Raw genomic sequence first — 27565 nt, 5'->3', positions numbered from 1 at the left:
CTTCACTGAATAACGCAGTGTCCAACTGAGATTTGAATATTGCTCCCATATCTGGTAGAGGATACAAGAAAAAGCTCATCGTTTTATGGGCGAACCCTCTCGTCTCCTACGTCCCCCGCCATGTCACTCTCATCTCTTATTTCTCTCTATTTATCTCACCTATCCCTCATGTATCTCGCCATTTCATCAATACTACTATGGCCACTCCTTTGACTTTACCACTAATGTTCTAAACTACAAATACAGCACCCTAACATGCAATTGTTCAAACGTGCATCCTCACTAAAAGCACCGAGCCACCTACTACTCAAATGCCTTCTCTCCCAGGACCTCTAAACCGTGGAACACGTTAATTCTCACTTTCCTCTCCTTTCTACAATCTAAATATCCTTGGTGTCACCTTATCCCTATTTTCTGATTTGCCTCATTCTTCTCAACCTTGCCCTGCTCTACAAGCCTTGCCCCTTTACCTTGGTTTCTCAATTAAAAAGGTGCCCCAGTATAATATGGTGGGACTGCACTATAGCAGAAGCCAATTCCTTTTCATTTATTATTCAGTGTCCTCTCTATTCAAAGAGGAACTAACACCAGTGGTGAAGCCATTTCTTTTATTACTCATTCTTCAATAAACCTGACAGTTTCTCAGCTATCTCTCATTCTGTTCTGGTCAGAGACCGTGCGTACCCAGAGCAGATTTGATCCAGAGAAATGTAAGAATCTGGAGTAGTAGGATGCAGATTCTCACTGTGATTTCAGCTAATAGAACGAGAGAAAATAAATCTGGAAAACATTTTGACCCAGCCAATCACACAGCTACTAGCAATAGGTTACAGTGACATTGGTAAAGGTCAAGGATCAGCCAGTCTGCCAGTAGTGACGTGATGTGTACTGGGAGGAGGAGAAGAGGAGGAAACATCAACAACTCAATTTGAGTATGTGTCGCTCCCCCACAGAACAGTGGAAAGCAACCTTGAACTGTGCAAACCAAAAATGTACAGCATAACTTTATTCAACATATTTCTCCTCAGCTGTGTGCAGTCTGAATTCTGTAATTAACAAATTATCGGTGGAAAAACGTGAATCTTTAGAAACCTAATTCCTGATTTAGCATTCTGTTCCGTCTGTACAGTACTGTTTTACCTCCATATACTGATACATGCTCATCAATGCTTTTCTTCACAGCGTTTATATTTTAGGGGGAAGAAGATAAGAAAGATAAACAGCCTCAGCACTCCTACTAATTTTCTTAAAGCATGAGACAAATAAAGCAAGCGGTTAAACATTAAATTGATGTACTTAATCGACGAGAACTAAAATGCTAGCGGGAAGTGCAAGCAGCACAGCACTACAACAGATGACCTGCCTTCTGGCTGCCTCCCAAATTCATGGGTCATGTGCTAAGTCCCACAAGAAATTGTGTTGCACTGCATCGATTCACACAGTCCTAGGTTTTACACCATCCTTCTCTGGGCTTCCTTTCCGACATTAAGTGATTTTCATTTTCCTCCAATTGAGGACATTATGTACAACTTTAGCCAAGCACCCTGCTGTCTGTTTCTAAATACTCTAAGCACTCATTTACAAATACTCCAGGATACCACTGTCTGTCAACATTCATCTGAAAATGATACGACCCATTAGACTCTTTAAAATGACTCCACCCGGTGGTTGTCCCAGAGGCCCGTACTGTCCAAGGCACTTGAAACACGATACACAGTTATGGCATCTGACTGCCCTAGGCAGTCAGCATTTTCTTTCTCCTCCCTTCCCCCAACATTGCTTCCTTCACCTACAGGAAAATTCTAAGCTGATTCACATTCTTCCGGCCTGAAATTCTATCTATTCATTTACTCCACTGGATTACTATAGAATTTCTGCTCCCGGCCCTAACCTTGAAGAGGAAGGCAGCAGGTCCCGAAACGGAGAGCAATGGATTTTTAATCCTTTGAATCTCCTTGTTCTCCTTAGAGCAGAGAAAGTTATGGGGAGATTTAATAGAGGTGTTCAAAATTATAAAGCGATTTGATAGAGTAGATAGGGAGAATCTGTTTCCACTGGCAGGAGGGTCAGTAACCAGAGGAGACAGATTTAGGATAATTGGCAAAAGAACCAGAGGTGAGATGAGGAGAAATGTTTTTATGCAGCAAGTTATGATTTAGAATGCACTGCCTGAAAGGGCGTCGAAGCAGATTCAATAGTAACTTTCGAGAGAGAACTGGATAAATACTTGAAAACTAAAAAATTGCAGGGCTATGGGGAAAGAGCAGGGGAGTAGGACTAATTGGATAGCTCATTCCAAGAGCAGGCAGAGGCACAGTGGGCCGAATGGCTTCCTTCTGTGCTGTATGATTCTGAAGTAGCTACTGATAGGAAGTGTCACAAAATTAAATACTTCGTGGTGTAGTGTCATGCCCAATCCTTTATTTCTCCCTCTGATACTGTGCACTTCCAGTATTTGCGGCCTTTAGAATCATCACCTGACTGTAGCAGAGCTGGGGGATTAATAATGGCCATGAATTCTGACATTAGTTGTAACTCAAACTCTTACCGGGTCTGAAGTGGAGGGATGGGCAGGGAGATGCAGAGGAATGGGTCAAAGGTGTTGCTCTGTTTTTGGCAATGAGGACATGTCAATGAAGACCTAAAAAAAAAGTGAGAAACAAAGCCATTTTATAGCCAACCTAACAAGGATAGCTGCGACCAGACAGAAACACTGAGCTCTTTCCAAATAGTTTGAGGATACAATACCGAATACAGGGTCCCATCCTGCAGCAAGCAGAGATATGTAACAGGAGCCCATTAAGAATCAGGGTCTTTGGGGGCTTTACCTGCGATGAAATAAATTACCAGATCATCGATTTTTTTTTTAAAAGGGTGTCGGTTGAGGGATAAATATTAGCCAGGACACCGGGAGAACTCCCCTGCTCCTCTTCGAATAATGCCATGGGATCTTTTACCTGAGGGCAGATGGAATCTCGGTTTAACGTCTCATCCAAAAGGCAGCACCTACAACAGTGCAGCACTCTCTCAGTTCAGCACTGAAGTGTCAGCCTGGATTATGTACTTAAGTCTCTGGAGTGGGGCTTGAAGCCACCACCTTCTGACTCAGAGGTGAGAGTGCTACCCACTGAGCCAAGCCTGACACTATGTACATAGTACATCAGTACACATGGGGCAGTATTAGAGCAGGGGTTTACATCAATTGTCACAGAGCTAGTCCAAGATTTTTCAGGATAGTGTGAGACACTTGGGCCTAAACTTTAACCCAGAAGAACACTTCCGGTTTTAACAGAGGTGGGACAAGGGGCAGGCAACCAACCCGCTCTCAGGAGGCAGGTCATTCAGTGAAAGCTCTCAAGGAGGCTGCGGGCCTCCATTATTACAGCGTTTTTATTTTTAACCCCGGGGGGCCGTGATTCCTGGGCTTTCTGCATCACGCCATGTGAGAGGAGGCGAGAAGGCCCGAAACAGCAGGTAAAGTGCCTTTATTGCACTCCTTGTGGGCCCGGAGGAGGAGTGCTTCCCCCAGGCCCAACAAACCTACCTGCAGCACCCCCCCAACAATGACTCCCGACCCCTCCCCCCCCCATTCCGATGCCCCTCGACGACTCCCGACCGCGCCCCCTCCCCCATCTAAGACTTACCTTCTTGCATCCTCTTCCTTCCTCTTCTCCCGTCCGACTGACAGTCAGCCTGTCAATCAGGCCTGGCCTGTCGAGCGGGAAACTAACAAAAAAAATAAAAGACATCCTTACGTCAAAATCATAAGGACGTCCGGGAAACCTGTACTTCCAGGTTTCCCATCAGGAATTCCACCCCCACCCCGTCATCTGTGTGTTAAAATTTAGGCCTTGATATCTCACCCACCCAGTAGATAAACTGAAGAGAGTGTGTCCCAGGGAACACTCGAGCCTCCCCAAACAACCAAATATACAGAGTGCAACAACCCATGTTGTGACAGCAGGTTGTCTCCCTACCAGGGAAGTTGCACCTGATGAGGGGACACGGACAACCAAAAGGCTAAAACACATCATCTGAAAAGATGTTACAAACTTTTTTTTCTTAAAAACCAACCCTTCCCCCCCCACTGTCTCTCGTTCTACTTCAGACTCAAAGACACTCTCACCTATACTGTGCCTGAAAGAGCTCCTGCACAAAGCTGCTTCTCACCGGGAGAGATGGTCCTTCACACAGCCCGTCTTCATTTATTGGAGGCTAAATAAAAGAAGAAGAAACTTATCATACAAAGTGCTCCATACATCATATGCATAATCAATGCATCTGTAACCGATAGGGAAATCGTATCTATTTGATGAAATGTGGCAGGTCAATTTAAATTCCTTTTACTGCAGATTTAGTATCTCTGGATTGGATTAGAATTGTGTTATGGGGAAAAATGGCTCAATAGTTCATGCAGCTAAAGCTGCAATAAGGCCTTACGAATAATATAAAACGAAATAGGCTTTTATGTGCTCCAGAACTAACTGCGCCTCTAGCCAAGCTGTTCTAGTACAGCTACAACACTGGCATCTACTCGACAATGTGGAAAATTGCCCAGGTATGTCCTGTCCACAAAAAGCAGGACAAATCCAATCCGGCCATTTACCGCCCCATCAGTCTACTCTCAATCATCAGCAAAGTGATGGACGGTGTCGTCGACAGTTCTTTCAGGCGGCACTTACTCACCAATAACCTGCTCACCGATGCTCAGTTTGGGGTCCGTCAGGACCACTCGGCTCCAGACCTCATTACAGCCTTGGTCCAAACATGGACAAAAGAGCTGAATTCCAGAGGTGAGGTGAGAATGACTGCCCTTGACATCAAGGCAGCATTTGACCGAATGTGGCACCAAGGAGCCTTAGTAAAATTGAAGTCAACGGGAATCGGGGAAAACTCTCCAGTGGCTGGAGTCATACCTAGCACAAAGGAAGATGGTAGTGGTTGTTGGAGGCCAATCATCTCAGCCCCAGAATGTTGCTGCAGGAGTTCCTCAGGGCAATGTCCTATGCCCAACCATCTTCAGCTGCTTCATCAATCACCGTCCCTCCATCATAAGGTCAGAAATGGGGATGTTCGCTGATGATTGCACAGTGTTCAGTTGCATTCGCAACCACTCAAATAATGAAGCAGTCCGAGCCCGCATGCAGCAAGACCTTGACAACATCCAGGCTTGGGCTCATAAGTGGCAAGTAACATTTGCGTCAGATAAGTGCCAGGCAATGACCATCTCCAACAAGAGAGAGTCTAACCACCTCCCCTTGACATTCAACGGCATTACCATCGCCGAATCCCCCACCATCAACATCCTGGGGGTCACCATTGACCAGAAACTTAACAGGACCAGCCATATAAATACTGTGGCTACGAGAGCAGGTCAGAGGCTGGGTATTCTGCGGCGAGTGACTCACCTCCCGACTCCCCAAAGCCTTTCCACCATCTGCAAGACACAAGTCAGGAGTGTGATGGAATATTCTCCACTTGCTTGGATGAGTGCAGCTCCAACAACACTCAAGAAGCTCGACACCATCCAAGATAAAGCAGCCCACTTGATTGGCACCCCATCCACCACCCTAAACATTCACTCCCTTCACCACCGGCGCACAGTGGCTGCAGTGTGTACCATCCACAGGATGCACTGCAGCAACTCGCCAAGGCTTCTTCGACAGCACCTCCCAAACCCGCGACCTCTACCACCTAGAAGGACAAGAGCAGCAGGCACATGGGAAAAACACCACCTGCACGTTCCCCTCCAAGTCACACACCATCCCGACTTGGAAATATATCGCCGTTCCTTCATCGTCGCTGGGTCAAAATCCTGGAACTCCCTTCCTAACAGCACTGTGGGAGAACCTTCACCACACGGACTGCAGCGGTTCAAGGCGGCGGCTCACCACCACTTTCTCAAGGGCAATTAGGGATGGGCAATAAATGCCGGCCTCGCCAGCGACGCCCACATCCCATGAACGAATAAAAAAAAGTAAAAGTTGGAGAAGGTATTCAGGGATGAAGAGGGAGTCTAGTTGCGGTGGATGAAGACATGACACAGATAATAAATAAATATTTTACAAATGATGGCAGAAATAAGAATATAGGTGTACTAAAGGAGGACATGGAACAATTCAGAGATAATTGTAGAAAAACCATTGATTCTGAAAAAAATAGCAGAATTGCAAAATGGATAGAAAGCACTCTACACTGCTGAAGAGTAGTTGATAGTCTATGCCACGCGGTCTGGTACGTGTAATTATCTGACTGCTAGCCAAAGACTAGCAGAGCCAGAGCGTCAATTCAGTGAGCTAATGATAGTGGTTCATGCCCTAGGCTGCTACATTACCAGATATTGTGCATATAAATCCCCGCTCCCGGAGAGGGAGGGCTGACTTACAGTAATGGTCTTTGGCTCAGGGCATGAAAAATATCCAGTATTATCTTCAAAATCAGAAACACCGTCCAAAATTCCTTTCAAACAGGAATGCTTCTGCCTCTCTTATATCTGATATGAAAATTGATGCTGTTCAAGTCACAGCATTGTGCATCCTCATAAATGAGCTTTTCTGGCACATGGCAACATCTCAAAGTGACTGCGAGCAAAGGAGGTTGCAACCTATGAGTTCTTGTTCTCAACTGTGCTGCCAGAGATGGAGGAGAGACACACTAACCCCAAATCAAATGGCTGAAGGGGGAGGAAAGGAGGTAGATAGTGCATTACTCAAACACTTATCCCACTTTCTAGCTGTTGGAGATTGCAATTTTGGCCTAAAAGAAATCCCTTGGACACCCATTCAGGTAGGGAGCATCGAGGAATTAGAGGAAAAACTGCATAAGTACTAACCCCACACATTTCTTGCATTCAAGAGATAGACATTACTTGAGAGGACATATTGCATTTAGGCATTTTAGGGGTCAGTGCGGTTGTGAATGCTGCAGTACGACGTTTGAGGATCTCGAGATCCTCAGTGTGCTGTGCGGGACAAGAGAACCCTTAAACTCCACGGGCAGTAAACGTGGGGGGTCGGCCCACCCGTGATCTCTGGCGCCAATCTCAAAGTATCCAGGGTCAGGGAGAGGTCAGATTCAAATACCACCGCCAGGTACCCACACCACTGGGGCACATCTCAGGCACCTGCCTCCCTAAGTTCTGAAATGGTACACCTGCACTCACTTGGCCTACCAGCTTGCCAGTCTTCCTCCAGGCCGGGGTCGAGGAAAGCCCCAGCCAGAGAATCCCTTCCCCTGGCCATGCCCCCAAATGACACCCCAACCCTAACAAGGCCCCACTGAAACTGCGGAGAGCCGGCTTCAATCATGGCCATTCGCCAGACTTACTGCAGGAGTACATCAGAAGGGCAGTGCGTTTTCAGCCCCAAATTTGGAAGAATTTCAGGTTACTGCACACCCACAAAAACTTTAAAACTGGTATTTTCTGTGTTTTTTTTTAAAAAGAGACCACACACAGAGTCCAATCAGGAAATTTCCCCCTGGACTTTATATAGTGTACAGAACACTGCCAATTTAAAAACAGAATCACCAAGGCAGTGCGATAGTGCAGCACTAGAAGCACCAGCACTTTGTGGCACTGAATGCTAGAGGTTACGGGTTGATGCACGAGTCCCTCAACTTGCTGAGTTAGCAGTGACCCTTAACCCAGTGCATTACCCACCTTGGGTCACCGCTATGGGACAGCATTGAGTGCACGTTGGTCAATTCTCCACAGAAATAGAATCGGCCCAGGCTGCTCTTGCTCAACCTCAGAATGTCATCAACAGAGATCCAACAGTAAGTTACCTGTCAACTTGGCAAAGACTTTGCACGGTGACAAGAAAAAGTGGAACCGAAAATATTTTTTAAAACTGAAAAACACTCAAAATGAATGGCTTCAATATCAAACTTGTCTAATATTTCTGTTCCATTTTTCTATAAATAAAAAGCAATCATACCCTGGCAGGAGGCCTCCCGTTTGTTAAAACAATGTTCAAGTCTTCGTGGACCCTGTCGAGAAGCCACAGCAGAAACTCCTGGGCATCGTGCTGAGAGTTGCCACGATACTGGAAAGCATTCTTGGCTACAACATTCTGAAAAAAATTTTAAAAGATACAAGTTTATTCCCCAGTATCCAAGTTAAAGAGCTTGCATTTATATAGCGCCATTCACATTCTGTGGGGCTTCCCAAGCACTTTACAGCCAATGAATTACTTTTGAAGTGTGGTCAAGGTTTTATAGGCAGTGAGTGCGCAGCAAGGCCCCACAAATTGCAACAACCAGTTCAGCTATTTTGGTGATCAGAGGGACGAATTTTGGCCAGTCCACACCACTCCTCTTCACAGAGCAGACAACGGTTTAAGTGCATACACCGATAGAGCAGGATGTGTTATTAAATACATGACCACATGGGGAATATAACGACACTAATAAACATGTCACTATTTAAAGGACAGTAGGGAACTCTCCCGCTGTCCTAACCAACATTACTCCCACAACCAACACCACCAAAAACAGGCCAACTGGTCATTCATCGCTTTTGCTGTTTGTGGGATCATGTTGTGCACCAAAAACTGACTGAATTTCAGGGCAACTGGGGGCGGCCATTACCAGCGACACCCACATCCCAAGAACAAATAATAAAATTTCAACTACTAAAACTAATGTATTGGATGTGAAGCACTTTAGAACGCCCTGAGTCACATTATTAATGCACTATATAAATACTTTTCTCACTTGCCAGAGCTCCAACACTGGACAAAAGATGACAAACTTCCATGATTTTATTTTTAAAACATATTAGGTGACAAGAGAGTGCCTAAGACCGTTGTAAAGCAGCAGCTATCGGACAAAATTGACCTGAACAGAGATACAGAACGTGGAGATTACATGCATATGTGCTAGCCCACAGTCTCCCCTGGTCCAACGCATTCCAACAGCCCTGATTAGCAAGTAATAGTAATCTAAAGCATACACAGAACTACATAGAAATCACAACATGGAAACAGGCCATTCGGCCCAACTAGTCCGCGTCAGCATTTACCCTCCACACGAGCAAATATTCCTAATCACATTTACTCACCCTGTTCCCATATCCCTTCATCCCCTTTTCTTTCATCTCCCTATCCAATCTAACCTGGAATGTTGACATAGTTTCTGCCTCAACCACCAATCCTGGAAGTGAATTCCACAGCCTCACAACTCTGAAGAAGTTTCTCCTGCTCTCTGTTCTAAATCGCTTATATTTATTCTTGTATCTATGATCCTTCATTCTTGACCCCTCAATTACTGGAAACAATCTGCTTCTATCTACCCTGCCCCATCCTTTCATCATTTTAAACACCTAATATTAGCACTCCAATTCACGGGGTGTCAATTAACATCTTTTTGGAAAAAAAAACACAGCTGGATAAAGGTCTGGTTAGCAACCAGACCGAGGGTTATAGGACAAATACAGATAGATATGATCAAATGTTACATGAAACTAGATACTTCCTGAGCTCCTGGTATATGGGAAATGTTGACAAGGAAGACAGCTGGTCAAGGGCATGTAATGCAGGATGTAAGATTAGATAGGCGTGCTAGAGTTTGACTTCATTGTGCGCGCAGGGAGAGAATTTGCAGAATCTTTCCGCAGGAGACTATATGGGTTAGGGTAGGCGAGTCAATTATACGTGGTAAGTGGAAGAAACAGGATCGACAGACGAAATGGCTTTTTTCATTCCATGCACTGAGAGGTTAACACCGATTGAGAGAGCATTCCATAAGCAAGATATTTTACATCTGAGACATCCCTAAAGAACAAAGGGTCAAAAACTCCAGTCTATCCTTAGCCCTGAAACAGTAAAGGTGGAATTTCTTGGGAAGCTGAAACTGCTCGAGAGATAATTGTATTTTTAAACCATGATTTAAAACATGTAAAGTTAAGTGCGAGGGAAAATACCAAGAAAGAAAACAAAGGAGAGATATCAGAACAAAAGGAGGAAAAATACAAAACCAGCAATCCAGAAAACCCACAGGGAAAAAAAAAATCAAAAATGCTATTGAGGCATATTACAATGCTTTGAAATAAGGATCAGTAGCCTTCTACACATCAGTTCTCAACCAGCAATTCAGAACAATTGCTGACAGGAGCAAAGTCTTTTTAATTTTATGTACAGTGACCGATTAAACTGCCATACTGACTCAAGATTATATTAAAGCTGTACAACCTCTGTGCAAAGTCACTGCCCCCACCATCCACCCCAACATAAAGTAAAAGTACACTCATACTAAACTCCCACACACCCAGTTTTCAACAATGGGTCAGATTACCACCGAGTGAAACACTGATTCAGCTGAAGCATTCAAGACAGCACTGGACCAATTCCTGGTTTGGTGGCAGGGACAGTGTGCTTGCAGCAGGAAAAAAATACACCACTCGGGACTCACTTCAATCATGCAAAAATATACCAAGCTATTCAAATTTCCCTGGAAAATCAAAAGCATTAAAAAAAAATTCTGAAAATCACCGAGCTCGCAAGTACAAACAATGCTGCTGAAAAACTGCCAAAATCAATTCTGGAAGACAGAATGAGCCAGTTGGTCCAAAGCAGTCTGAGTCATTCTCCACCCATTTTACCAACACTAAACTCAAACCCTGATTACATGGCCTGATCAGTGGCCAATGTTAAATGCATTAGTCACTTTCACATCCTTCCTCCCCAGTCCTGGAGACAGTACAAAGGAGATTAAAATCTATGAATTGAGAGTCGGGAAAGGCAGCACCTCTCTATTGCGTGTACTTTACAAGTACTGCTGCTGACAACAACCCTGATGTCTCCACCTGCGCTGAGAGATAAGTGTGGTACCTCCACAGACCCTGATACCCACCGAATGTGTTTTTCCATCAGCACATGGGCACAGCGCAAGCACTCACTGTTCTGACAACCAAAAGGCTCGGCCCATTAGTGTTGCAATTTTCCCGACCGCTGACAGACTTGCATTTATATAGGGACTCGTTTTATGCAAGCAAAGGCAATGAAATGAATGACCAGTTAATCTGTTTATGGTGGCATTGGTTGTGGGAAGAATGTTGGCCCAGGACACCATGGGTTACCCTCCAATACAGTCACAGAATCTTCAGGGTCCCCAGAACACAAACTGGCCACGAAACTTCCTTAGCCTTCTGGGAGGGTCAGGCACCAGAAAATTCAAGTTGCAAACTACAACTTTCAAAACGCACGGCTAGTCTGGGCCATACCAAATCTTCAGGCAATTCTGCAATAGAAACACCATGATAGAGATCTATAAAAGGTTAACCAGGTGCATTAATGGCGTCTGAAGAGACTCAAAGCTTCGTATAATCACACAACTATAAACAAAAATTACCGACAGGCTTAAGGGATCAGACCATGTCTGCAGATTAACAAAGTGAAATTAATATTGAAAGGCTGCCACAAGCTACGGATTTTCATATGTACAAATTATCAGCTTACTGTCACATTCCAAGTGCAGCACAGGGAATATTCACAGAGCAGGCCCCTCTCCTCACCCCAATGAAAGAACAGCTGTAAGATTGAAGTGTAATGCAGGCTGTCTTCAACGCTGGCCTGCAGTCAGAGAACAGATTTGCAGCTATCTTGACGGCCTGAAGTTGAGCTGCCAAACACATAGATGATTCACTGGACTGAGTTCACAATCTACCAAAGGGGCTTCTGTTCGGGGCTGTCTGGCAATCTGCTGAAACCAGCTGCATACAAGATCCCACTGCTGGCCAATGGTGCACAGCTGCTCACCCCCTCCTGCCACAAAGATCTATATTGGGTTTGGAACAAGCTGAACCCCAGACATTAGCCTGTGCCTGTTTGTGCTGAGTTTTATCATTTTGATTCAAAGCAATCAAAACCTGCATATTTGACAGTGAAGTGTTCACAGGTCAAATACCAATTGGAATGTAACAAGACTAGGAATCAGTAAATACAGCACATATTCGTGGGGATTCCCTGCATTGCAGATTCTCAACTCGTGTCATGCCAAAAAGGGGAGCCCTGAGTGGAGGAAAAGAAAAACAGAAACTCAATCAGTAGTGAAAAATATTAAAACACTCAAGTGCAGAAATTAAAATCTTTTTTTTAAACTGGTGCAACATCTGACCCAATAGGTAGTGCCGTCTATCAAAGGGTTAAGTTGGAACAACAGACACAAACTGAACCACCTGCACACCTCCACCTACCCTCCTCATTGAATACAAACATCCATTGGCTAATCTATCATGTAGATCTTTGGGTGCAACATCTGGAACCTCTTCCTCCTCACCATCCCCCAATTTGCTCAGTTAAATTCAAATGACACCAGATACTCAAGGTCCAGTGTCTTAACCCACAGAACAGTGAAAAAAAACAGCTTGCATTTATTTAGCATCTAATCACGTCTCAAACGCCAAAGTACTTCACATACAATGAATTACTCTGAATTACAACCTGTTCTATAAGCAAACAATAGTGATATTTGCATTGTAGCCATTTTGAATTGTGACAAGTATAACACTAGTATAACACCTTTCAATTTCCGATAGCAACTGCCCTGTGGCTCTGAGTGAGGCTGGGTGCCAAATTAAGGACAGTTTCGGGCCGTGGGCTTATGCCCACTAGAACGCAGTTTATGACTGTCCCTAAACCCATTTCATGTGGAACCTTAGCAGACATCACTTTGGGCTGCATTTAAACCCAGGTCCCGGAGATGAGAGGCTGGTATCCCATTTCTGTGCTCATCGACCGTGCTAGTAGAAGAGATCAGCTATATCACAGATCCAGAACACTGACTACCCCATCACCACAACCAGCGTCAACAAGTCCATCTTGGCCAAATAGTGTAGATTACACACAGGCAACATAGAAAATAGGAGCAGGAGTAGGCCATTCAGCCCTTCGAGCCTGCTCCGCCATTCAATGTGATCAAGGCTGATCCTCCACCTCAATACTAGCTCCTTCTTAAATATATTCAATGACTTGACCTCCACAGCCTTCTGTGGTAGAGAATTCCACAGGTTCACCACCCTCTGAGTGAAGAAATTTCTCCTCATCTCAGTCCTAAATGTCCTACCCCTTATCCAGAGACTGTGATCCCTTGTTCTGGACCTTCTCAGCCAGGGGGAACAACCTCCCTGCATCCAGTCTGTCTAGCCCAGTCAGAATTTTATATCTTTCAAAAGCTCTATATGCCCCATCAACATGCTTAATCCCAACCTCAAATGCATCACCCAATCACAACAACAACTTGCATTTATATAACGCCTTTAACGTAGTAAAAATTTCCCAGGCGCTTCAATGGAGCATTATTGAACAAAATTTGGCACCGAGCCACATATGGAGATATTAGGACAGGTAACCAAAAGCTTGGTCAAAGAGGTAGGTTTTAAGGAGCGTCTTAAGGAAAGAGGGGTTTATGGAGGGAATTCCAGAGCTTAGTGCTTAGGCAGCTGAAGGCACGGCCACCAATGGTGGTGCGATTAAAATTGGGGATGCATAAGAGGCTAGAATTGGAGAAGCGCAAAGATTTCGGAGGTTTGCAGGGCTGCAAGAGGTCACAGTGCCAGTGTTTGTCTCTTGAGGTTAAGTGACAATTTACAGCTAGTTCTGATGGATTTATACCCACCCAAGGATAGATTGAGGCATTTCCAAATCCTTTACAGCCAGAGAGAAGAAGCATGTATTTAAAAATCAGGATTCATTTCTGAAGGGGTCTGGGTATTACAATAAGCTGGACAGAGGGCTTTCACCTCCGGGAACTGGACTCCAACTGAAAGATTAGGTAGTGGAAAGGAAGATTAAACCACCTGCATTGTTGATGTCTCCCCACAGCAGCTACAGTAGACAAGGGGAAACCACCGCAAGGATCAGGAACGCAGTGGCAATTGTTTTTTGGGGATAGGCATAATTCAAGTGTGGCGCCCATTTTACCATCCTTCCAAACTGTCTGGACATGACATAGGGCCAAGGGACCAATTCACAGGCAAAGAATTTGCATCTTTCACAAACCACATTTTCATATCAGCTTACAGACAGGTCCCACCTTTCTGTGTAGTAAGTGAAGTATTTGATCGCTGCAGTCCATGTGGTGAAGGTTTGCCCACAGTGCTGTTAGATTGGGAGTTCCAGGGTTTTAACCCAGCAACAATGACGGAACGGCCGAAATATATCCATGTCGAGGTGGTGTGTGACTCGGAAGGGAACTTGGAGGTGACTGTGTTCCCATGCGCCTGCTGCCCTATCCCTTCTAGATGGTGGAGATCACAGGGGAGGGAGGTGCTGCTGAAGCAGCCTTGGCAAGGCACTAGGACCCCCAGATCCCTTTGTACTGCAGTACTTTCCAGTCTCTCGCCATTAAGAAAATCAAAAAGTTGGTATGCAGGTGCAGCAGGTGATCAAGAAAGCCAATGGAATGTTGGCTTTTATTGCTAGGGGGATAGAATATAAAAACAAGGAGGTATTGCTGCAGTTATATAAGGTATTGGTGAGACCGCACCTGGAATACTGCATACAGTTTTGGTCTCCATACTTAAGAAAAGACATACTTGCTCTCGAGGCAGTACAAAGAAGGTTCACTCGGTTAATCCCGGGGATGAGGGGGCGGACATATGAGGAGAGGTTGAGTAGATTGGGACTCTACTCATTGGAGTTCAGAAGAATGAGAGGCGATCTTATTGAAACATATAAGATTGTGAAGGGTCTTGATCGGGTGGATGCAGTAAGGATGTTCCCAAAGATGGGTGAAACTAGAACTAGGGGGCATAATCTTAGAATAAGGGGCTGCTCTTTCAAAACTGAGATGAGGAGAAACTTCTTCACTCAGAGGGTGGTCGGCCTGTGGAATTTGCTGCCCCAGGAAGCTGTGGAAGCTACATCATTAGATAAATTTAAAACAGAAATAGACAGTTTCCTAGAAGTAAAGGGAATTAGGGGTTATGGGGAGCGGGCAGGAAATTGGACATGAAGCTGAGTTCGGATCGGTCAATGCCCTGTGGGTGGCGGAGAGGGCCCAGGGGCTATGTGGCCGGGTCCTGCTCCGACTTCTTGTGTTCTTTAGATTTGTGGTTTGGATCAGATCAGCCATGATCTTATTGAATGGCGGAGCAGGCTCGAGGGGCCGATTGGCCTACTCCTGCTCCAATTTCTTATGTTCTTATGTTCTTACAACACATCCTGTAAATGTACCTTGCCCAAAGGTCTGGTGCATCCCTAAAATCATACAGGCCAAGTGCAAAGCTACTTCACTGGGCTGTATGACTGCATTGAGCAGCTGAGCTTCCCAGTGGGTAGAAAACATGGCTGCTCCCAACTCCAGCTGCTGGCCCGACCTGCTGCTTTCAGGAGTGGCTCTGCCTCCAGGCATCCATTGAAGCCAACCCTTGGTGTGCACCACCTCTAGACTCGGTGACACCACCTTGTTTACAATACTGGCTGGCCACCAGCAGCGGAGCTGCCATCAGCAGCAAACAAGCCAGGAAACAAACTCAAGTTCAAACTTTTAGGGGTGTGCTCACTTTGTATGAGCAGCAATAAACTAAAATGAAACCCAGCGCAGAGTTTTCTTTCCTTCTCCCAGTCAATACGCGCAGGTTTAATCAATTACCCGGTTAATAAAATGAAGACTTGAAACCGACTTTCTGGGTTAGTCCTGCAGTCCAGTGTAAACTGGATTCAATTGAGCTGAGTGAATGGAATGTGCAATTACAATCCTGTGCCATACTCCAAACCAGCTGGCTCAATAACCAAAGATTAATGGATTTAGTTCTCCATTGACTGGATTTTTTAAAAAATATGTACAAGGCAGAGTCATCAAGTAACTCCACACAAAGATATTTAAGATGCTCCACCCTGGTTAGCCATTGTGCTGGCTCTGCAGATATTTAAATCCATTATACAAACAACATTCCATGAATTCAGTGGTCACAAACCATATGTAGTTATTATAGCAAATGGCTCCAGAAATTCATATTACCTACAATACAAATCCCAGGGGATTTTGGCCGGGGGGGGGGGGGGGGGGGGCACAGAGGGAGAGTTACAAGTTTCAGAAACAGAACAGACACCTGCAAGCAAACTACAAGGTCATAATTCAAGGCAGAAAGGGGGGGGTCCAGAAATCATGAAATAGAAAAGGCGAAACCAGCTGAATGTCAGCCTAACCCCAAAATTCAATCATGTAACTCACACGTAGGTCCCTTACGGTCAGAAATGGGAGAATTTATAATGGGGAACAAGGAAATGGCAGAGCAATTAAACAAATATTTTGGTTCTGTCTTCACAGAAAAGGACACAACTTCCCAGAAATGCTAGGGAACCAAGGGACTAGTGAGAAGGAATTAAAGGAAATTAGTATTAGTAAAAAAAAAGTGATGGAGAATTAATGGGACTGAAAGCCGATAAATCCCCAGGGCCTGATAATCTGCATCCCAGACTACTAAAAGAGGTAGCCATGGAAATAGTGGATGTATTGGTTGTCATCTTCCAACATTCTATATAGATTATGGAACAGTTCCTGCAGATTGGAGGGTGGCAAATGTAACCCCCACTATTTAAAAAAGGAGGGAGAGAAAACAGGGAACTACAGACCGGTTAGCCTAACATCAGTAGTTGGGAAAATGCTAGAGTCTATTATAAAGGATGTGATAACAGGACACTTAGAAAATATCAACTGGATTATACAAAGCTAACACGGATTTATGAAAGGGAAATCATGTTTGACAAACCTACTGGAGTTTTTTGAGGATATAACTGGTAGAATAGATAAGGGAGAAGCAGTGGATGTGGTTAATTTGGATTTTCAGAAGGCCTTGATAAAGTCCCACATAAGAGGTTAGTGTGCAAAATTAAAGCACATGGAATTGGTGGTAATATACTGGCATGGATTGAAAATTGGTTAACAGACAGGAAACAGAGAGTAGGAATAAATGGGTCTTTTTCAGGGTGGCAGGCAGTGACTAGTGGGGCACCACAGGGATCAGAGCTTGGGCCCCAGCTATTCACAATATATATCAATGATTTGGATGAGGGAACCAAATGTAGTATTTCCAAGTTTGCTGAAGACACAAAACTAGGTGGGATCGTGAGTTGTGAGGGGGATGCAAAGAGGTTTCAAGGCGATTTAGACAAGTTGAATGAGTGGGAAAATACACGGCAGATGCAGTATAATGTGGATAAATGTGAAGTTATCCACTTCGGAAGGAAAAACAGAAAGTCAGAGTATTATTTAAATGGTGATAGATTGGGAAATGTTGATGTACAGAGGGACCTGGGTGTCCTTGTACACCAGTCACTGAAAGCAAACATGCAGGTGCAGCTAGCAGTTAGTAAGGCAAATGGTATGTTGGCCTTCATTGCAAAAGGATTTGAGTACAGGAGCAAGGATGTCTTCCTGCAGTTATAAAAGGGCCTTGATGAGACCATACCTGGAGTACTGTGTGCAGTTTTGGTCTCCTTACCTAAGAAAGGATATACTTGCCATAGAGGGAGTGCTGTGAAGGTTCACCAGACTAATTCCTGGGATGGTAGGACTGTCGTATGAGGAGAGATTGGGTCGACTAGGCCTGTATTCACTCGAGTTTAGAAGAATGAGAGGGAATCTCATCGAAACATATAAAATTCTGACAGGGCTAGACAGACTGGATGCAGGGAGGATGTTTCCCCTGGCTGGGGGGTCCAGAATGAGGGGGTCACAGTCTCAGGATACGGGGTAGGTCATTTAGGACTGAGATGAGGAGAAATTTCTTCACTCAGAGGGTGGTGAACCTGTGGAATTCTCTACCATAGAAGGCTGTGGAGGCCAAGTCACAATGTATTTAAGAAGGAGCTAGATAGATCTCTAGACATAGAAGGCATCAAGGGGTTTGGGGAGAGAGCAAGAATATGGTATTGAGATAGAGAATCAGCCATGATCATACTGAATGGTGGAGCAGGCTCGAAGGGCTGAATGGTCTACTCCTGCTCCTATTTTCCATGTTTCTATGTTTCTATGTTTCACATACAGTCATTTCTTTAGCAACATTCAATACCTCATTTTCCCTTCCAGTACTGCTCCCAGTCACTGGACAAGGAAAGACCTCCTGCACCCGAGAGTGGCTCCATTCTCTCAAATGGAGCGCAGCAATCGAACTGCCCGAGGAGCTGGCCCACACCTGCCCAACCCCGGGAAAAGAAGTTATCCATGAGATATTTTGGCAAGGCACTAATTGTCAACAAAAAAACACGCCGGCATGTTAACACTCTGAAAAAGAGAGTATGCTCCCAAGATTTTCTTTCTCCTTTAGCAGCAAACTGGAATGAGATTGGCCCATCCCACCTGGGCTGGTGATTGCTTCTCAGCAGTAGCTGCTTACTCTGATCCTATCCCCCTGCTCTTATCCCATATCCTCTCTTTTTAAATACTTGACCAATTGTATTTTAAATGATGCTATAATCTGCCTCAATAGCTGCTTGTGAAACATTCCATGTACTAATAACCCTGAGTGGGAAAAAAAAATCATTTCCAACTTTCTCCTTCATTCCTTTAGTAATAATGCTGAGTTTATGCCCCCTTGTTAACCTATTGTCAATCAGTTGAAATCTTTCACTGCTCACTCTCATAACCTTACAGAAATGATCAAAACCTCCGTTAGATTCACTCTTACCCTCTGCCACTCCAGTGAAAAAAGCCAATATTTTCAAGCCTTTATTCACAACTGTAACTTCTCATTCCTGGTATAATTCCATTAAATCTTTGCTGTACCTGTTTCATGACTCAAATATTCTTATAATGTGCTGCCTGGGACTCCATGCAATAGTCCAACGGTAGCAAAACTAATCACTTCCTTGCACTTCAAAAGTACTTCATTGGCTTTGGGACGTCCTGAGGTCATGGAAGGCACTTTATAAATGCAAGTGCTTTCTTCTTTCTTTCTATAAAACCCAGAATTCCACTTACTTTAATGCTTTTCCTACCTGCGCCTGGCCCCTTTAAAAATCTAAAAATAGAAGAGAACCTTTTATCTTTGCATTCAGAGGGAACAACGTTTGGTAATTCCTTTCATTAAAACAGAGCACGTTAACACATTGGAAACACCCTGAGCCAACTAACATGCTGGTCTGGATATATTTTCCCCAGTAACCCACTTTCATTCTGTTGGGAAGTTTCCTGTAACTACATCACAATCATGAATTTTTCATCAAAGGAGGTCATACATCAACGAAACAACCACAGCGTCCTGCAATGAGTTTTGCAGTATTATATCAACTTGCACTTTCATAGTCCCTTCAACATAACAAAACATCCCAAAGCACAAAAGGTATATATCAGACATCGAGTGGTGAAGGGTGAGCAGTGAAGGGTATGGGGTAGTGACCAAGGAGAAAAATTTTAAGGAGATTTTTGCAGGGACAGTGGAGGGATAGCAAGGCAGAGGGGTTTACAGGGTACATTCCAGAGCAGGGGACCGAGACAACTGATGACACTGCTCTCAAAGATGGAGCACAGGGGTCAGCTATGCAAAAGGGGCCAGAGTCAGAAGGGCATGCTGGGACACAAGACTGAAGCAGGTAACAGAGGTGAGGAGGAGTGAAACCATGGAGGAACTTGTAGATGAGGACAAGAATTTGAAACCAATGGGAGACATGGAACAAAAGGTTGCCAGGGACAGATTTGATAGGGGAATGGGACTTAGTTTAGAATAGAACGTGGGAGGCAGAGTTTTGGAAAAGTTGTAATTTGCGGAACTCAGGCAACAAACAAGGAGAGCATTGGAGTGATCTCTGGAGGTGGCAATGGTATTGATGAGGGTTTCAGCAGTGATGGGCAGAGGAGGACGATTCAATACTGTTTTTTTTTACATGTCTGTTCTTGAGATGGTGAGGTGGTGAGGGGTTTTTGCACGCACCAGTTTGCAGGGTTACATACCATGTAATGCATTTATAAACAGACAACTGGGCAGAAGAACTTTGTTTCATTTTTTTCTGATAAGCACAGTTCAGACTCCAGGGTGAGCTGAATGACAATGAATTTTTCTGCAGCAAGAGATGACCATTTACTTTTCTGAACAGCTGCAGGGACTGGTGCACTGATAATTTTCCACTGCTCAAGGCAACTGTAGAATAGAAAATTAGAAAGCCCTGGGGACTATGTAAAGAAGAGCCACGAGACTAATCTCTAGCATCCACACGACTGAGTTACGAAGAAAGACTGGAGAAATGTGGGCTTTTCAGCTTTGAAAGGAGGAGACTGACCGGTGATCTCAAAGAGTTTAGATAACATCAGATCCAGAACACTATTTCAAAACATGACAGTACGACAAGAGAACAGAAGTTCAAACTAGTTAAAGACAAATTTAGGACTGATGTCAGAAAGTGGAATAGATTTCCAGATAAGATGGCGAAGGTAAAACCCCTAGTATCGTTTAAGAGCCAGTTGGATGCTATGATTGGTGCCAGGGGAAGGGAAGAGGACAAATGTAGGATTTTTCTCAATGGACGGGCTATGATGACCTTCCAGCTGGATGAGAATAGCTGCAATCTGATAGTCACAGGGCTGAAAATGAGTGGAGAACATACAGCAAACATAGCTTAGAGAAACAGCCATTCATTAGAGGTCAGATGATGGTAAATATACTGAAGAAAAATGTCAAATAGTACAAACTGAAACAAGTTAAGTATCGATTGATGTGAACAAGATAGTAGACATCTTTCTTACCAACTGCCCAGGAGGAGGATGAAGCCATGCATTATAAGGATCACGGAAAATTACCACAAACATTTCAAAACAGACACCCTTAGTTTATTATGCTACACGTGAATCACTAAACTATGGCGATATCTGCAAGGTGCTTCAAATGAACAATTCCTACCCAGGACAGCAGTCCCATGGGGGTGGGGGGTCCATGTACACAGACCATCAAACTGGCGCGGGTTACCAAAGCACATTGGCTTTATTGTGGCTTTCCTACAGCGTATTGGCATCAGTAAAGAAGCTTAGTGATAATATTACGGCATCAGTCAGCTCCTACAGGAGAGGAGACAATCACAGCAACTCATCTTTCTCATGGCCCCCTTCTAGTCTAAACATTTCCTTCAGCAACACCACACCTTAGCTGTTTCTCTCATTTGCCTGCTAGTTTCTCCCATTCACATTTCATTTTGTTCACCTCCATTTTGGAGTGCTTTTACTCAACTTTTGACTGTCCAGCACGTTTCACTCCTTTTCAGCATCTATGGGACATCATTGGCACAGAATTACTGCTGCATCTGCCCATGATTAATTACTGCATTTTAAAATTTAATTCACTCTGGGAAGCACTTTAAGACACCACTACTTGTTGAAAGCACTACAAAATGCAATTTTTCTTCGACTACATCTGCTCAGACACAAAGGAAGCTCCATCAGATCTTCAAGTTATACTTAGAACCTGACTTTCTGAGGAGTGAGGACTCTTTCGAAGTTTAGCAGCATTCTGACAGGACTGTTCCAAGTCTTCTCTGCAACCACACTCCATCAGGAAAAGGAAAGAGAGCAGACAGGGTTCATAAAAATGGGTAGAGACACAAAGGGGAGTGCTCCAAAATAATCATCAATTTAAAACACATCCTATTCAGGTTGAACAAACCCATCTGAGGGAGATAGTCATTAGAAGGTCCCAGCCAAGAACAAGACATATTTAAATCTTTCCAGATGTCATCAGCTGCACACAGTACCGGATCTTCACTCAGGATCAGTGAGCAGCCCATTTTCCCAGTGTGCTAGTTAGCTTCTCAGCATAAGTTTTAACCAGTTGGGGACATTTTCAACACTGATGGTTTGCTAACATCTTAAGCCAGAACTGATGCACTTCCACCTAGTGACTCCGTACAGGTTCCTGCTCGTCCTGCTTCCCTTAAAATATGCCTCTACCCAAAACACATCATAAAGATGCCTGGAGTAGGTGATCTTTAACCAAGGAACATGCGTGGCACAGAGAACAAAGATAGATTTTTGAAATCTGAAACAATATAACACATTCAATCTTTAATCATGCAACATGAATTTATGACACACGGGTAACAGGGGAGGAGAAAAGGACAAATGAAAACATCCACAATAATGCTGTTAAGGGCAAAGAGGCACAAGAATTCTAGTCTCAACTCATTGATAAATACAGGAGTCACTAAATCCAGCTGCACCAACAGTACCTCTGCTAGAATGAGCTGTGAACCATTGCAAGAATCACAATGCTAGATTTTATACTTTGCACTAAGAATTTTACTGCCATGTATAAAACTGAATTGCTGATTATATCTGCAATGATCAGAATACTTTTTTGGGGAGATTATGATGAGTCAAGACAGTAACTTGGGTACGTAATTGGTTACGGGATAGGAAGCAGAGTGGTGGTGAACGGATGTTTTTCTGACTGGAGTTGGTATTAGGACCATTGCTTTTCTTGTTACATATAAATGACCTGGACTTGGGAATAGGGAGTACGATTTCAAAGTTTGCGGGTGATACAAAACTTGGCAACGTAGTAAACAGTTGGTGACATAAACAGACTGGTGAAATGGGCAGATACAATTTAATGCAGATAAGTGTGAAGTGATGCAATTTGGGAGGAACAACATGGAGAGGCAGTATAATCTAAATGGTACAATTTTGAGGGAGTGCAAGAGAAGAGGGACCTGGGGGGTGCATATTCACAAATCTTTGAAAGAGGCAGGGCAAGTTGATAAGGAGGTTGAGAAAGCATATGGGATACTTGGCTCTGTAAACAGGTGTAAGGAATCTTACAACACCAGGTTATAGTCCAACTGTTTTATTTGAAAATCATAAGCTTTCGGAGGCTTTCTCCTTCGTCAGGTGAGCGAGTCTCCACATCATGGCTACTATCTGTAAACAGGGGCATTGAATACAAAAACAAGGAAGTCATGTTAAACCTTTACAAATCACCAGTTGGGCCTCAGATGGAATATTGTGTACAATTCTGCACATCATACTTTAGGAAGGATGTCAAGGTCTTGAAGAGGTTACAGAGGAGGTTTACCAGGATGGTGGACTTCAGTCATGGAGAGATTGGAGAAGCTGGGATTGTTCTCCTTAGAGCAAAGAAGGGTAAGGGGAGAGATATTCAAAATTATGAGGGATTTTGATAGAGCAAATAGGGAGAAACTGTTTCCTCTGACAAACTGGTCAGTAACCAGAGGTCGTAGATTTAAAATAATTGGCAAAAGAACTAGAGGGGAAATGAGGCTGTTAAGATCTGGAACGCACTACCTGAAAGGGTGGTGGAAGGTGATTGCATAGGAACTTTTAAAAGACAATTGGACATGTACTTGAAGAGGACTAATTTGCAGGATTATGGGGAAAAAGCTGGGGTGTGGCACTAAATTGGACAGCTCTTTCAAAGAGCCGGCACTTGCACAACGGGCCGAATGACCACCTTCTGTGCTCTAGGATTCTATGATTCTAACAGTCTTGCAGCAAAGATCAAAGCCTTAAATGAGAGTGAGTGCACAGAGTTTTCTGACCATGCAATTACACATCAATTGGTACAGCTCTCCACAAACCTAGACTAAACTTCACTGATTGACATCCTCTTCAGTGCCCCCGCCCAAGTAGATGTTTAAAAAAAAGGCTTAAAGCATCTGCAATTCAGATTCCTCAATTATCAACCTCACAAAAGAGATATTAGTGAGGAAAACTATTTGGCCCCTCAGAGTTCATCCATTCAGAAAGAACTTGATATCTCCCTTTATAACAGTCAATGTTTTTTTTAAAAAATTATTCCAGGGATTTTGCATTCATGGCCCTACCCTGAAGACTGCTCCACACACGGATCACTGTGTGACAAACTAGTCACTGACCAAGCCTTAAATTTACCTTTCACTAGGTTCTATTCTCCCCCTGGCATTCAAGTAGAGGGACCTAAAGAAAAATGTTGGAATCACTGATGTCAGCGAGATTTGGCCATTTACTGTTTATCCTTTAAACTCTGCAATGAGTGCATTTTCAGAAGGGCTCACTGTCCTCACTGTGCTGGTGAACTCAGGCTCAGTTCCTGGATTAAATTCCTAAACTCAGGATATTCTCACTTTTTCTTTCTCACTTTTTTCTTTCCTTCCAAGAGTACGACTTAAGACAACATTGGTGGGAGGTGGGGGTTGGGGAGTTGGGGAGTTGAACTGTGGGTACAGCTGGTACGAAGACTTAAACTGCACAACAACTCATCACAGCTGCTGCTGTTTCAAGTAGAGCGGACAAAAAGAATGCACAAATTGGATTTATTAAACACAGATGCGCCACATTACTGAATTACACCGAACAAAAGCTCCTCAAACCTACAGATCACACACTGCTGCCCAGTTGGCTCAAAGCTACACACAACTTTAGAACAATTAAATACATAAACAGGTCCATTAGCATCTTTGGGAAAAAAGTAACGTTTTAGGTGCGATCCTTTGTCTGTTTTCAGTTCTGTCAAAAAGGTTACACCTCAAACAATAACTCTCTACAGATGTGGACAGACCTGGTGCAGTTCCAGCCATTTGTTCTAGTTTCAGATTTCCAGCATCTGCAGTTCTGTCCCCCGCCCCCCGACCACCATTTTTATTTGAAATGTTTAATCAAAACCAAAAAAATTACAAATAAAACCCCAGAGAAGTCAAAGTTTTAGAATAAGTTTTCGATCTTCAGATAACAGACAGCACCATGCCAAACCTGAAAATCAACTGTGTACCGAAGCCGCACAATGTTCAGCCACAGCCCTCTGGTGAAAAGAAATCACGTCACATCAGAAGATTACCAGCTATTGTCAACTAGGAGAGATTAAATAAAATGGAAACAATACAATCATGTTTTCCTCTTCCACTCCTGGGCTCATGTCTGGCCAGGTCAGTCTATTATATGTGTCATTCCAATAGTCAAAGGGAAGTTAATTTCCTTTCCTGAAGCTTCACATGCTGGGGTGCAGATCGACAAGAACTGGACACCCTCCATGCATGTGTGGTGAGGACAGGATTAGATGAATGATCAGGAGGGTGAAGGAACCCTGGCAGATTTCCGCCTCCCCCTTCCCCAGCCTGAGCACCAAAAGCCCAACTGTAATCTCCAAGCACTCCCCACGCTGATTTCAGCACATTCAACACAGACCAGGGACGAAACCTGGGACTTCCCGCCCTCTTCCACATTGAGAGTATTATGGGACATCTTTTTCCAGTAAACAGAACCACCCCTAAAAAAACTTGAGCCGTCTCCAAATGGGCTCTGTAGGTTCCCTGCGTGTGCAGGGTGAATACAGGGTATTGTTTGTGCCATGACCTTAGTTTCACTGCAGCAAATCACATTTCAATCCATCAGAAATGGCAAGCGGGCAGGTCATGAGTTACCAACGCAGACATAATATCCAACCGATTAAAATGAAACCATATTCCAACATGCAACATGTGATATTTTGAAATAAAAACGGGAAAATTGGAAATGCTGGTAATAAAAAAAAAACAGAAAATGCTGGAAATACACAGTAGGCCCATCAGCATCTGTGAATTACATAGAATTTACAGCACAGAAAAAGGCCATTAGGCCCAACCGATGTTTAAGTTCCATACAAGCCTCCTCTCACCTTACTTCATCTAACCCTATTAGCATATCCTTCTAGAGAAAAGAAAAGGCAGGTTGTGATAGTATCTGTTTGTGTGTTACACTAACTCGGTCATCCCATTAACATCACAGCCACATTTGGTTGTTCTATGAAGCTCCCCCCCCCCACCCCGGGCCCCTCCACAGTGTCCCACAGTAGGACGCCTGGTGCTGTTGGTTTACACTAGCTATATTTCGGGATTTGGGGCACCTAGCATGCTGCAGTGCATTATTTTTCCTGGAGGAGAAAAGAGAAAGAAACTACACAGGAACAAATTTAAGGCAAGTGCCCCTTCTAGCTTTGCTTCAAGTAACTGATGAAAGCAGTTTTATAAACCAAATTTCCACTGAAGAATTGCTGAAAAGTTACACAGCTGTTGCTAAGTTTTTGCGAAGCAGTCTCAATATATCCATCGAAGGCAAACGACCGGATGTTAATATTGCTAATTCTATGTCATCATCCAACGTCTTCCAAAAAGAAATCCAAATGGAAAGGCTCTCTCTTTAAAGTTTCCACGAATTGTTTTTCTGAAATGAGAAATTGTCAACTAGACGCTTCCTAAATTTGCAGCGGATGTTTGTGATGGAGCCATCCAAATATAGAAACACTGGACTGGGCTTGCTTCAAATTCACTTTCCTTCCCTCCATTGACATTTCAAGCTTCGCCCGTAGATTTCATTTTTGATGCAATTAAAATCAACTGGGGAGAGAAAAATACAGACAATATCCCATCATACTTCAATACAATTTATCCCCTCCAAAAATCAGCTTTTCTCATGTACTGAATCACAAGTCCAGATATAGAAAGTTTTCTTGTGACCAACCAGATCAGGCACAATCAATCACTAAATAAACTAACATGAGAATCACTTGCAATGACAACTTCTAAAATAGAATTCATGCCATCAGCAATTTTTCTATGATTCCCTCCATAACTATTAACTATTCTTCTGGGAGAGTTGGGGGAGGGCAGGAAAGAGACAAATAGGATCTATTTGAAACTGAATTGGTTGCAAGATGATATCTGGCAATGGGAGATTGGAACCAGATGAACCTTGTGTGGCAGACTCGGTAACGCGCACCCTCAACTTGGCAGGTCTTCAGGAATCATTGTTGACCCCATAACCTGGCTCACTGATGGGACCTAGGGGGACAAACACATCACTGGGGCCTAAGATTCTTCCCAATCAGTTCCTGATAAACCTGCAAGCCAGTGCTCTAAAGGGTAGGGTGACTATCAACATAAAGCTTACAGCATTATGTGCTGGTACTTTACATGGTTTTAGCTCAATAAACTCCAACAGCACCTCTGTACACACACAGCTCCCCAAGCATTAGCTCTTACCGTCCCGCACTATGAAAGCAGTGTGCACTCTAACGAGCTAACAGAAACTCTACCTGTGGGGATTTCTCAGTAACTTGGGCTAGAGGCTCAAATGTGTATCTCAGACAACTTGTATTTATGCAGCACCTTTAACATAGAAAAATGTCCCACCGTGCTTCATAGAAGCATAAACAGACAAAAATCAACACTGAGCCAAAGGAGGAGTGACCAAAAGCTTGGTCAAAGAGGTGGGTTTCATGAAAGGTCTTATAACGAGACTTTGTGCGAGTTAGGATACAAGCAGCAGCAATTTTGATGAGCTCAAGTTTATGGAGGGTGGAGGGAGAGAGGCCGGCTAGGAGAGCACTGGAATAGTTAAGTCTGGAGGTGACAAAGGCATGGAAGAGGGTTTCAGTAGGGCAGGGGCGGAAACGGGCGATATTAGTGGAAGCAGGATGCCTTTATGACGGAGAGGATGTGGGGTGGGAAGCTGAGCTCGTGATCGAATTAGGCACTCAGGTTGCGAACAGTCTAGTTCAACACGAGACAGAAACCAGAGAAGGCGATAGAATTGGTGGCAAGAGAACAGAGTTTGCGGAGACGCTCAGCTGACCCAAAAAAAAACTCACTCCAAAAACGTTCAATTATTTTAA

At 43.9% G+C, this 27565-nt stretch overlaps 1 protein-coding gene across 1 annotated transcript in view; it reads right to left on the bottom strand.

The window, feature by feature from the left end:
* Positions 1-27565, bottom strand: part of usp31 (ubiquitin specific peptidase 31) — an 81463-nt gene that overhangs the window by 37382 nt on the left and 16516 nt on the right. Inside the window, exons 2-4 of the mRNA XM_068003043.1 lie at positions 7938-8072; positions 4127-4215; positions 2549-2641 (exon numbers count right to left, since the gene is read on the bottom strand). Coding sequence (XP_067859144.1) covers positions 2549-2641; positions 4127-4215; positions 7938-8072 — 317 coding nt within the window. The remainder of the gene's footprint in view (positions 1-2548; positions 2642-4126; positions 4216-7937; positions 8073-27565) is intronic.

Source organism: Heptranchias perlo, chromosome 22 (genome assembly GCF_035084215.1).
Source record: "Heptranchias perlo isolate sHepPer1 chromosome 22, sHepPer1.hap1, whole genome shotgun sequence".
NCBI classification, from domain to species: Eukaryota; Metazoa; Chordata; class Chondrichthyes; order Hexanchiformes; family Hexanchidae; genus Heptranchias; species Heptranchias perlo.
The sequence above is the reverse complement of the archived record's forward strand: the minus strand, read 5'-3'. Positions and strand labels throughout refer to the sequence as shown.